The 12,188-nt window shown below is 38.3% G+C and overlaps 1 protein-coding gene across 2 annotated transcripts in view; it reads right to left on the minus strand.

The window, feature by feature from the left end:
• Positions 1-12,188, minus strand: part of nbas (NBAS subunit of NRZ tethering complex) — a 168,852-nt gene that overhangs the window by 18,843 nt on the left and 137,821 nt on the right. For both annotated transcript variants that reach the window (XM_079375563.1, XM_079375562.1), the window contains exon 49: positions 216-355. In XM_079375563.1, the coding sequence (XP_079231689.1) occupies positions 216-355 (140 nt within the window). The remainder of the gene's footprint in view (positions 1-215; positions 356-12,188) is intronic.

Genomic DNA, 12,188 nt, shown 5'->3' on the forward strand with positions numbered 1-12,188 from the left:
CTAGCATGAACAAACAATGATCGACTGTATTTTTATTAACCAACATTAACAAAGATTTATAAATAGTGTAATAAATGTATTGTTCATTGTTTGTTCATGTTAGTTAATACATTAACCAATGTTAACAAATGACACTTTATTGTAAAGATTTATTAAGTTTTTTTTCCAAAGTGAATATTTAAATTGGAAATTGAGTGTCAACACCGAAGTCTCACCTGCTCTTGTCAGTCACTGGTGGCCACGCCTGTAGGAGGAGCATAAGGTGTTGAAAGTACTCCCATTTATTGCTAGACTCCAACAGTTCCAGGAACAAGGAGTTTCGCTTTTCTTCATTCTCGACATCTTTCATCTCACACTGAGAAAAAGGAGGGAAGCAGAGCGAGAGAGAGAGGGAAAGAGAGAGAGAGAGAGAGAGAGAGAGAGAGAGAGAGAGAGAGAGAGAGAGAGAGTTAAACGTCTTTTGTATTTTTTTGCAGGGGAAATAGAAATTTATATAATTAAAACAAAGGGAAAAAAGAATAAAGAGCTGTTCAGTCATGACGTCTATTGGAAGGCCAATTCAGAATGCTAATTTGACAAAGGTTCCTTCTGGAATTACTAATGAGTTTTTAAAATAGCGTTTTATGAGTCAAATCTGTGGTTAACAGTACTTGGAAAGACTTTCATATTTTATTAGGGGTGGCACGGTACACCGATGTCATGGTTCGGTACGTAGCTCGGTTCGGGGGTCACGGTTCTATACGATATCGGTACAACAGGAAAAAAAAAATCTATTATGCTCGCTTTCTTTTCATTTATTTTGAACACAGAGTAGCACAGTAGTAATACTAAATATTATATTACATTATATACAGTCACCTCCATAAGTATTGGAACAGTAAAGACAAAATTGCTCTATTGGCTGTGGAGTCAAGACATTTGCAAATATGATTAAAAGATGAATATGAGACAAAACTACAGAATGTCACATTTTATTATTAGCGTTTCAACACATACATGTTTTATCAAATAAAAAGATCAGCACTTTTAGAGTTCATCCCACTCATTGATGTGAGCAGTATTGGGACAGTTGAACATAAGGCAGATATAAAAGATTAAAAGCTATTATTTAGTTGCAGATCCCTTGCACACAATCACAGCAGTGAGTCTGTGACCCATAGACATCACCAGACTCTTGGTCTCATCCTTTGAAACACTTTTCCCAGCCTTTAATGCAGCCAATCCCAATTGTTGCTTGTTTTGGGGAGTTTTTGCCTTTACTCTCCTCTTCAGCTGGTGAAATTCATGTTCTGTCAGGACCACTATCGTCAAAGATGATTGACAATTAGCATACAGTTTGGATTGGCGGTATGGTTCTGTTCTGGGCAAGAACTCCCTGCGCATCCATGCAGCCTAGCATGGATGAGAGCAGGGAGAGCAGCGATAACCCCCCATGGTAAACAGAACAGAACCAACAAAAGTATTGCAGATTTGTTAAAGTTCAGTAATTTTATGTACACATTTTGAATTTGTCTGATTCAAAAGAGAATCAGAAGGTTGGATCCTGACTGACAGAGGAGTTGGGGATGGAGGAGGGTAATTAGCTATTGAGCAATGCGAAAACTGCTGATAATACTGATGACCTTATATATGGATGCTTAGATAGGTGTCATATTCCTATAGGTAGATGGGGATCAGCTGAGAGTCAGCTGATGCGAGCTTGACTGAGCGTAGCATTAGTTCTGGCAGGTCACGTTAATTTCTGTCAGGACCACTATCGTCAAAGATGATTGACAATTAGCATACAGTTTGGATTGGCGGTATGGTTCTGTTCTGGGCAAGAACTCCCTACGCTAGGCTGCATGGATGAGAGCAGGGAGAGCAGCGATAACCCCCCAAAACAAAACCATATGCTGATATCCCCCAACACAAACTGATAGCAAAATCTCAAAGCCTTTAGCAACAGAATGTTCCCCTTAACCAATGATCAAAACAAATATTTTGCAAAACCCACATGACCTGTAGAAACAAACATGTTGCCTTAAACAGATGGCCTAATGAATGTTGCCAATGCCTTAAAAGCTTAGCGATATGTTCTCCATAACTCCTGATAGGCTAAGAAAAAAAGTTTCCAATTCAACTACAGCTTTAAGAACAAGCATGCTACAAATAACGACCGGATTGCTCCGGAACAAGCATGTTCCCAATAACGACCAGGCAGCTTAAGAACAAGCATGTTCCCAATAAAACTACAACTTTTAGAACAAGCATGTTCCAATAACAACCAGATAGCTCTGGGACAAGCGTGTTCCCGACAATACAGCTATAACCAAGAACAAGCATGTTCCCAATGCAACCAGGAGCTTAAGAACAAGCATGTTTCCAAAAGTACTAGACAGAACAAGCGGAATCAACGCTGAAATGAAGGCTGCATCCGGAACTGGAGAATACTGCCTTTGAAAGACACATTTCGAAGAAGGCATCAAGTCGTGTTGAATCCAATGTTAGCCTTACTTCCTGCTTCCTGGGATATCTTCATTTGGTCGATAATTAAAAGCAGAATAGATGTATCCTTCGCTACCTTGATACCCACAGTCCTGTATGGTTAAGCAAAATAAAGATGGTGTCTGAAATCATTTCTAGTGAGTAATCAGTATTAGGAAATTAAATAACTGCTTACTTATCAATAAGCTTGTTCTGTATCATTGAACTGAAAAGCAAACATGTGGAGAAAAAAGGGAACTGTAAATGATCCCAAACATACAGCCTCATCTGTAAAGCATGGTGGAGGTGGTGTCATGGCATGGGCATGTATGGCTGTCTCTGGAACAGGCCCTCTCAACTTTACTGATGACTTGATGTATGATGACAGTAGCAGAATGAATTTGGAAGGGTACAAAACCATCTTGCCTACCAATATTCAAGAAAATGCCACCAGATTCAATGGAAAGTGCTTCATATTGCATCAGGACAATGACCCAAAACACCCTGCCAGTTCAGTCAAGGAATTTATAAGAAGAAATGGGAAGTCTTAGATTGCCCAAATCAATTTCCAGATTTAAATCCAAGCCAACAGAGCAATTTTGTCTTTACCGTTCCAATACTTTTGGAGGGCACTGTATATACATACATACAATGAATAAATTCTTGAAATATTTTTGATTTAATTAACAGATAAACAAGGGGAAAAACAGTGCGACATGTAACATAGCCTATATATGCTGAGTTTCAGTTCATTTTTGTGACAGGCTTAATTTGTTCACAGAAAGGAAACTCAAATGGCAGAAAGCAACATCCTATTTGTTTTCTTTATTTCATAAAAGCACAAAGTTTTGTTTTCATTGTGAGTGTACACAAATAAAAGCAGACCTTTATACAGTGATGCATTAATAAGACAATAAGTGTTTAAAGTTGATTCTGCTGGTATAAGGAAACAGTTGAAGTGATCGTGTCGCACACGCACGCACGCACACACATCAGTTCCAGCATTGCTAAAGTTGGTACTTTATCAAAATAAAATACAAACATCAGCGCACCCGCCTCTGTGTCACCGTTGGAACGCGACTGAAATACAAAGCCTATAATTTACATAATAAATAATAGTTTAGCATTCAGATACGTTACATCGCAAATATGGAAATATTATGGAATATTTGGATTTGTGCCGAATGAGAGAGGTAGGATACACGAGCACAAAGCTCCACTTTTGCAAACAGTTGAGTTAACTAGCCTTTAAAGCAAGGTTATTTTCGTAAACAAAAACTGAAAATAGGACTAAATCTATTGGTCAAAAAACATTTTCGTAAGCTGAAATAAAATTAAAATGCCTAAACAAATGAAAAATTAAAACTAAATGAAACTAACAACAGTAAAAACTAACTAAAATAAAAAAATACTTAAAAATAAATAATCGTGTTCGTGATTTAAAAAGCTCTCATTCTGTGTCAGAAAATCGGACCTGTGGTTGTTTAGGGAAATAGAGCGCTTCATGCACGTGAGCTGCGTCCTAAGCGGCTATTCACAGAGCCCCTGTCTTTTTTTTTTTTTAAATGCAAAAACGCATTCTATGAAATGGGAAATAACTATAAAATATGATGCGGGAAATAATAATAATAATAATAATAATAATAATAATAATGCACACCTTACAGCGCACAAACGTTTAAAAGCGTTGCTGCGGGCGCCCCCTTCTGGATTGAGGATGAATTGCCTGTATTCGTTGTAAGGCCTCATGCACGTACAGTGACGGTTTGGTACGAATACATGTATCGAGCCACCCCTATATTTTACGTATTTTTTCCCAAACATAAGTTACAGAAAACCATACTTCAAATGTTAATCTTAAAAAAATCTATTTTAAAACAACTTACTACATAAATACGAAATGTCTACGAAATGCCTGACAAATTCAATAACAGTTGTAGTCAATATGCAGCAATTTGCACAATTTTGAAGCACACAATTTTGAGGTGTGACTTTAATTTACAGTAACATTCAAAAGCTTGGGGAGGGCAACCGTTTTCTATTTGAATTGTTTTAAAATGTACAGTAATTTATTCCTGTGATGGCAAAGCTGAATTTTCACCAGTCATTACTACAGTCATCAGTGTAGCATGATCCTTCAGAAATCATTTTAATATGCTAATTTGCCACTCAAGAAACATTTCTCATTATCATCAATGTTGAAAACAGTTGTGCTGCTTAATATTTTTGTGGAAACAGCTGTACATTTTATTTAATTTTTTATCTGACCCCAAACCTTCGAATGGTAGTATATGATGTAGAACAAAACGGGAAGTTAACATTAACCACAGAATCATTAAAATATCATGAGGGAATCAATGGCTTGAAAATGCTAATTCTCTCTCTGGTTTTTAGGACTGTGAACTGAACAGCTATATACCAAGCACAAGACTGAAATGCATGACCATACAATAAATATGCAAATCTTTGAGACTGAAGGCAGAAGATAAAGTATTTGGCTTATCAGCTAATCATAAACCAAGACTAAATCTGTGAGAGGCAGAACATCTTTTAGGCTACAGCACTAAAAGGTAAAGACAGCATGTTTACAGATGGAGAGAGCTGGCAAGAGAACGCACGAATAGCAGAAGGGCTAAACATGAAAAGACAAAGCAAGTGAGATAGAAGGAGAGGGGGCTTGAAACAGCTAGACTGGCACACACACACACACACACACAGAACGCAATGACTTCTATGGCAAAAGGAGTGAATTCTCCCCTGTGGTGACTCTTATTCTTGTTCTCCTCCAAAAGAGGGAGGTGGAGAGAGAAAGTAATTAATTTCCCTTCAGTGCAACAGGAGCGCAATTTAACAGCTGAGAAAATGTCTGATTTCTGAGAAAAAAAAAAAAAAAAAGTGCCATTCCATGCCATGGTACCAGCATGCTCCAAGAAATGACAGAAAATAGTTGAAAACTCAAGGGGGGCAAAATAACATAGAAATGACTGCAGGGAAAAAATTTAGTTGGAGTAAAACTAAAGGATATGGCAACTGATTTGGTTTGCCATTGAAAATTTTTAAGCTTTGTAGACTATGAATGCAAGTTAAAATGCAAAAAAACTAAACAGAACAAAAAACACAACCCTATACAGAACAAGTGATTTGGAGAATCGATGCTAAAACAAATTGAAATGAAATAAAATTAATTTCCATAATAAAATGTATACATCAACTATTTTTATTTGTGTAAAACATAAATTACGTATTTTTGCATAAGCCATTATTTTCATTAACTATATTTAATTACATTTTAAATAAATATATTGTATTGTCTATGTATTTATTTATATTAAATATAGTACCATTCAAACGAAACATTTTCTGAAGTGAAGTGAAGTGACATACGACCAAGTATGGTGACCCATACTAGGAATTCGTGCTCTGCATTTAACCCATCCAAAGTGCACACACACAGCAGTGAACACACACACACACACCGTGAACACACACCCGGAGCAGTGGGCAGCCATTTATGCTGCGGCGCCCGGGGAGCAGTGGGGTTCGGTGCCTTGCTCAAGGGCACCTCAGTCATGGTACTGAAGGTGGAGAGAGCGCTGTACATTCACTCCCCCCACCTACAATTCCTGCCGGCCTGAGACTCAAACTCGCAACCTTTCGCAACGAGTCTGACTCTCTAACCATTAGGCCACGACTTCCCATGAAAGTCTCATATTTGACCAATATCAAATCTTCCTTTCATAAGTAAGATTATTGAAAAGGTAGTTTTTAAATCAGCTGAACAACTACTTAAACTCAAATGGATATCTGGACAATTTTCAATCTGGTTTCCGAGTGCATCACAGCACAGAGACAGCACTCATAAGATATTAAATGATATTCGCCTTCATTCTGATACTGGCAAAATATCAGTGCTGCTACTACTAGATCTTAATGCTGCATTTGACACTGTCGATCATAACATACTTCTAGAGAGACTGGAAAACTGGGTCGGGCTTTCTGGGATGGTACTCATATGGTTCAGGTCATACTTATAAGGGAGAGGTTATTATGTGAGTATAGGAGAGCATAAGTCTAAGTGGACGTCCATGACATGCGGAGTCTCACAAGGCTCAATTCTTGCACCGCTCTTGTTTAGCTTGTATATGCCCCCACTAAGTCAGATAATGAGGAAGAACCAAATTGCCTATCACAGCTATGCTGATGATACCCAGATTTACCTAGTCTTATCTCCAAATGACTACAGCCCCATTGACTCCCTCTGCAAATGCATTAATGAAATTAACAGTTGGATGTTCCAAAACTTTCTTCAGTTAAACAAGGAGAAAACTGAAGTCATTGCATTTGGAAACAAAGATGAAGTCCTCAAGGTGAATGCATACCTTGACTCTAGGGGTCAAACAACTAAAAATCGAGGTGATTTTGGAGACAGACCCTAGTTTTAATAGTCATGTCAAAGCAGTAACTAAATCAGCATACTATCATATCAAAAACATTGCAAGAATTAGATGTTTTGTTTCCAGTCAAGATTTGGAGAAACTTGTTCATGCCTTTATCACCAGCAGGGTGGATTATTGTAATGGTCTCCTCACCGGCCTTCCTAAGAAGACCATTAGACAGCTGCAGCTCCTCCAGAACGCTGCTGCCAGGATTCTGACTAGAACCAGAAAATCTGAGCATATCACACCAGTCCTCAGGTCCTTAAACTGGCTTCCAGTTACATTTAGGATTGATTTTAAAGTTATTTTTCTCGTTTATAAATCACTAAATGGCCTAGGACCCAAATACATTGCAGATATGCTCACTGAATATAAACCTAACAGACCACTCAAATCATTAGGATTGAGTCAGTTAGAAACACCAAGGGTTCACACAAAACAAGGGGAGTCCGCTTTTAGCTATTATGCCACGCACAGTTGGAACAAGCTTCCAGAAGAGATCAGATGTGCTAAAACATTAGCAACATTTAAATCCAGACTCAAAACTCATCTGTTTAGCTGTGCATTTGTTGACTGAGCACTGTGCTACGTCCGAACTGATTCCACTGTACTTTCATTTTATATCATTTTCCTTGTTTTTATTTTTGTGGTTATTATTCTTGTTTTTATTGCTGTGATAATCATTTTCTATTCTTAACTATTTTAAATTAATTTTAAACCAATTTTATATCATTTTAAAAGTTTAAAATGAAGGGTAAAGTAAGTGCTGTGATGGTAAAGAGAATGTGGGCAAAGAAAGACAAGTGTGTTAGTTAATCAGTTTCTGGCTAGGGACTGTCTGTAAGCGGAGGGAGTGCGGGAGGGGGAGAGCGATGGACTCACTCAGATATGAGTGAGGGACACCAGAAGAAAACTAGTGTCATAATTTAGGTACACCTGTAAGTGCTAGGGATGTAACGATTACCGGTTTGACGATAAATCATGATAAAATTCCCCGCGGTTAGTATTACCGTTTCATATTTTAATTATCATTAAAACCGTATTCGATTACCGTGATTTAAACAACTCGCGATAAATAAATACTGTCCGGCATAAAGCAGAGTTTTCAGTAACAGTCTCACGTGCGCACAGCAGCACAGTAGTTTCGTTCTGAGTGAAAACAGGGCGGAAAAGCTGGGAGGTTTTAAAAGAGTGCTGAGGGAATTATACAAATTAATATATCAATGAATTAATTATATGAATGTACCTCTGAAGGTTCGGACTGTCTTCAGAAACGATTTGATGGCATTTTGTTTTCATCTTCGCTCCATGTAATACCTAAAGGAAGTGTTCGCGGAGTTCACAGGAATCAGCTGTAATTCAGCTTTTCCGTATAAAGCGCCACCTGCTGCCAGAGAGTGGATTTACAGACACTTATTTACATTCAGCCTGTGTGCAGTTTCTGTCTGGCCAAAAAATGGACCAAATTTTCATGACCTGCTGTAAATTTTAACCGGTTGATGAAAAACAAACTTATGTACATTTAAACAATTCAGATATGCTATATAGAATTATTTATAGAGCAGATAAAATACATATAATCATTTATTAATTATTTTAATTTAACCCTTTTCTTTAAAGGCTGAAATGTGTGGTCTACCTTTTATGTTAAACTTTTTCAAAGCTTTATTTGAACATTTACATTATTTATTTGAACATGCTATTAAACTGTTGTCAGTCAAATTGTCATTTAAAATACAGACTTCATTGGTAATGTTATTGTTTTAGTGATTATGCAAACAAAAAGTCATTTTATTTGCTGTTTGTTGATTTTTAAGTATGAAACTTGGTGAAGTGATTTATGTTTCGGTACTTTTTGAACATCTCCAGCACATTTTAACAATACCGTGATAATACTGATAACCGTGATAATTTTGGTCACTATAATCGTGATTAGAAATTTTCATACCGTTACATCCCTAGTAAGTGCAAAGGTGTACGAGTGCACATCTATAGATTGAGAGATGTGCACAGTCCGGGACAAAATGCATTCTCTAAGGCACTAAGAGCCCTAGAGGCAATTAGTGCATTTGAAGGTATAAATACCGAGAGAATGTGAGACACTAGAAGGGAAGTTCTAGTCGTGAATCGCTCTACCAACTCTAAATTCCTACCATTACAGACAGGGGCACGCCCGAGTTTTAGCAAATAGGTCAGATATGATGGTCAAAGTAAGTAGGGGGTGAAGTAGTGGAATAGTTAGGTGTTTTGGAAGTTTTTTTTTTTCCGCTCACTTAGTGCGGAAGAGTTTGAACAAAGCTCGAGAATATTTGTTTTTAAGTTTCTTGTTTTTATTATTATTATTATTACAATTTTTGTTTTGTCTTTTTTCAACTAATTTTTATTGCTGTGCTCAATATTATTATTTTTTATGACCATTTTACTTTCTTTCATGTAAAGCACTTTGAATTACCATTGCGTATGAAATGTGCTATATAAATAAACTTGCCTTGCCTAATTCCCACACTTCCTTTGACTCTCTTGCTGTCTCCTGTCTCACCGTTATTCACTGATGTGAAAATCAATTAGGCACCTAGGCCCGAGTATTTTCAACACCATAATTCCATTCAACCACTATCCTACACATTCAGACGATTAATAACCTGCCTATTAAACCCATTACAGCCAATCATGTTTGACCTACATTTATTATTATCTGAGAATAACCATTGAGGCAACACCTCAACGCAGCATGCATTCCAGAGTCATATCAATCTCTCTCCTAATTGGATAAAAGGAGTAGGCAAACCGAGGCCCTGCAGTTCACGGGTCTCCGAGGCTCTTCAGTTTTCTATTAAAATGTTTTGGTTAGAAAATAAAAACAAACACATATTAATTGGCCTGAATGGTGTTCGTGATTCATACGAAATACTAACAGTAACAGATATAGCAGGCTTGGGTTTTAGCAGAGAACACTGCACTTCTCTGACATTAAATGAGGTTATCTGTCTAATACACTACCAAGCTTCATCGATGTCCCTGACAATGTTCTCAGTGTAGATGGTGGGTTTAAAAGCATTATAGCTTCTCAGTGACAAAGTAATACAACAGGTCAATACAAAGGGTTCCATTGGCCTTCTGGAATTCCCCTAGGAAGACTAGTCAGTGCACACTAAGTAGAAGAAGCACTCAAGATAGCGTGTGCTCAAAAGTAATGCCAGACAAAAATAAATAAATAAATAACATAAAACTGCAACCCTGCACAAGTTATTTTGGAAAATTGAAAAACACAAAACAATAAAAAACAAAGTAAAACCAAAGAAAAAAAAACACAGACAAAACAAAGAAAAAACAAAAAACACATTTACTGAAAAATTATGTTAATTTACTATATTGAATTAAATTCAAATGAAAAGTAATTGGACACTTTCTGTAGAGCATGATATTTCAGTAGAGAAAGCAGGCTGGGGTCTTAGTGGAGAACTTTGCACTTCTCTGAGGCGCTACTTTAAATGCCTAACCCTCTGCCAAGCTTCATCGATGTCCTTGACAGCATCCTCGGGTGTAGATGGCAGGTCGAAAAACCCATAAGCTAATCAGTGACGAAGTCGAAGGGTTCCCCTAGAGAGACTAGTCAGTGCGCACACTTAGTAGAATATATGCATAAACCAGAAGCAATGACAGCGTGTGCTAAAAGCAAAGCCAGACAGATCCACACTATAATCACCCACACACACTTCTGAGAGAAAGAATGACAGAGAGAGGGAGGTTAGAAGAGGACAAAACACGGAATAAAGCAGGTCTGTTTCGCTGAACTACGTCCACGCACATCAGCGCAAGGGCAGGAGGGAAAGATGAAAATAAAATAATATGACATATCCTCCGCCCTCCCGTATCCCATCATCCTTTAAAACAGACCCCAGGGGAGACGAAGAGTACCCGCGCTGGTGCAACCATTCTCCTTGCTTCAGAGAATCTGCCCACGCCACCAAAAGACAATCTGTGTGTGCGTGCGGAGGGGGATCCTTAGACAAATTGAATGAGTTTGCAGCAGTGCCATCAAGCTACGCCACACTTCAAGGCGTCCACCCACTCCAACGCTCCCCCACCTGCAGGAAATCTCCTTGCCACATGCAGACACACAACAACTGCACATTTACGGGTTAGTTTGGTATGTGTGCGTCTGTGTATTTGCGCTCGAGTCCGTCAGTGTGTAAATTCTCATATACAGTGATTCGCGGTGTTGGAGAAAGTTGCTCCTTTTAACTCAGCTGGGCTCCATCTCAGCCTGTGACAGCTAATGGTTCCCGACCCACACACATAAACATACCACTCCAACCGTGAGGAGCTTTTAGTTAAATAGCACCAAATAGTAAAAGGCTGCCTGCCTGTGGAAAGAAAAATCATCTCGAAGGAAATATTAAAGACTTCAGTTGTTTTGCCTCATCCATCTAAACGCAAAAAGAGCAGACAGTTAGAAAGACGGCATTGACAGTTGTGTCTCTCTGGAAGCTGTAAACATCAGAAATGGCTGGCTGGTAATTACCAGCCTTTAACTGGACAGAACAAGAGCGGGTCAAAAGCTTCTAATCTGTCAGGCTGGTGCTGGGAAGGAGACAGGAAGTAGTGTTGCTGAGGAGGAGATGGATCTCTATTGATCACTGTAGTATTTAAGCACAATAAGTGCACAGTGACAAGCCGAATCCGCTTGTTCTTGTGACTAGTTATATTTAGACATGCTAGCTAGCTCAAATGCACTTGCATGCTTATGAATAGGTTTACACATCAAGGCATAGGGATAAAGAATTGGACATGCACACACACACACACAGTCACAAACTGTCTAAGCAGTGTTGCTGAGGGGCGAATTGATCTGAGAGGCAACAGACAGCCACTCATCAGGGGGAGGAGCGAAAGAGAAGTAAAAAAAAAAAAAAAGGTAAGCATAAACAAAAAGGTGGGCGTAAAGAGAATTCCAGGGCATCAACACCAGCTCTCTTTTTCTGAAAGTAAGAGTACAGAGCAGATCTATCCATCAGAGAGAAAACAGCTGAAGATGGGCAGCTGCAAAGAAATCCCACGTCATCCTGTGCTGGTTAGTTCAGGTCCTGGATTCTGATTGGTTAATTGAGCTTCCAGTTATGCTAAAATACATTTAGACGATGATGAGTTAAACAGCTATGATGAGTTTAAAAGAGATAAATAGAATGATACGTGGACAGAAAGAACTATAGTACAACTGAAACACAAATAGAGTGATAGATAGAAACAGAATGATCGATAAGAAGATAGACAGACAGAATGATAGAG

This window comes from Barbus barbus (genome assembly GCF_936440315.1).
Source record: "Barbus barbus genome assembly, chromosome: 24".
NCBI lineage: Eukaryota > Metazoa > Chordata > Actinopteri > Cypriniformes > Cyprinidae > Barbus > Barbus barbus.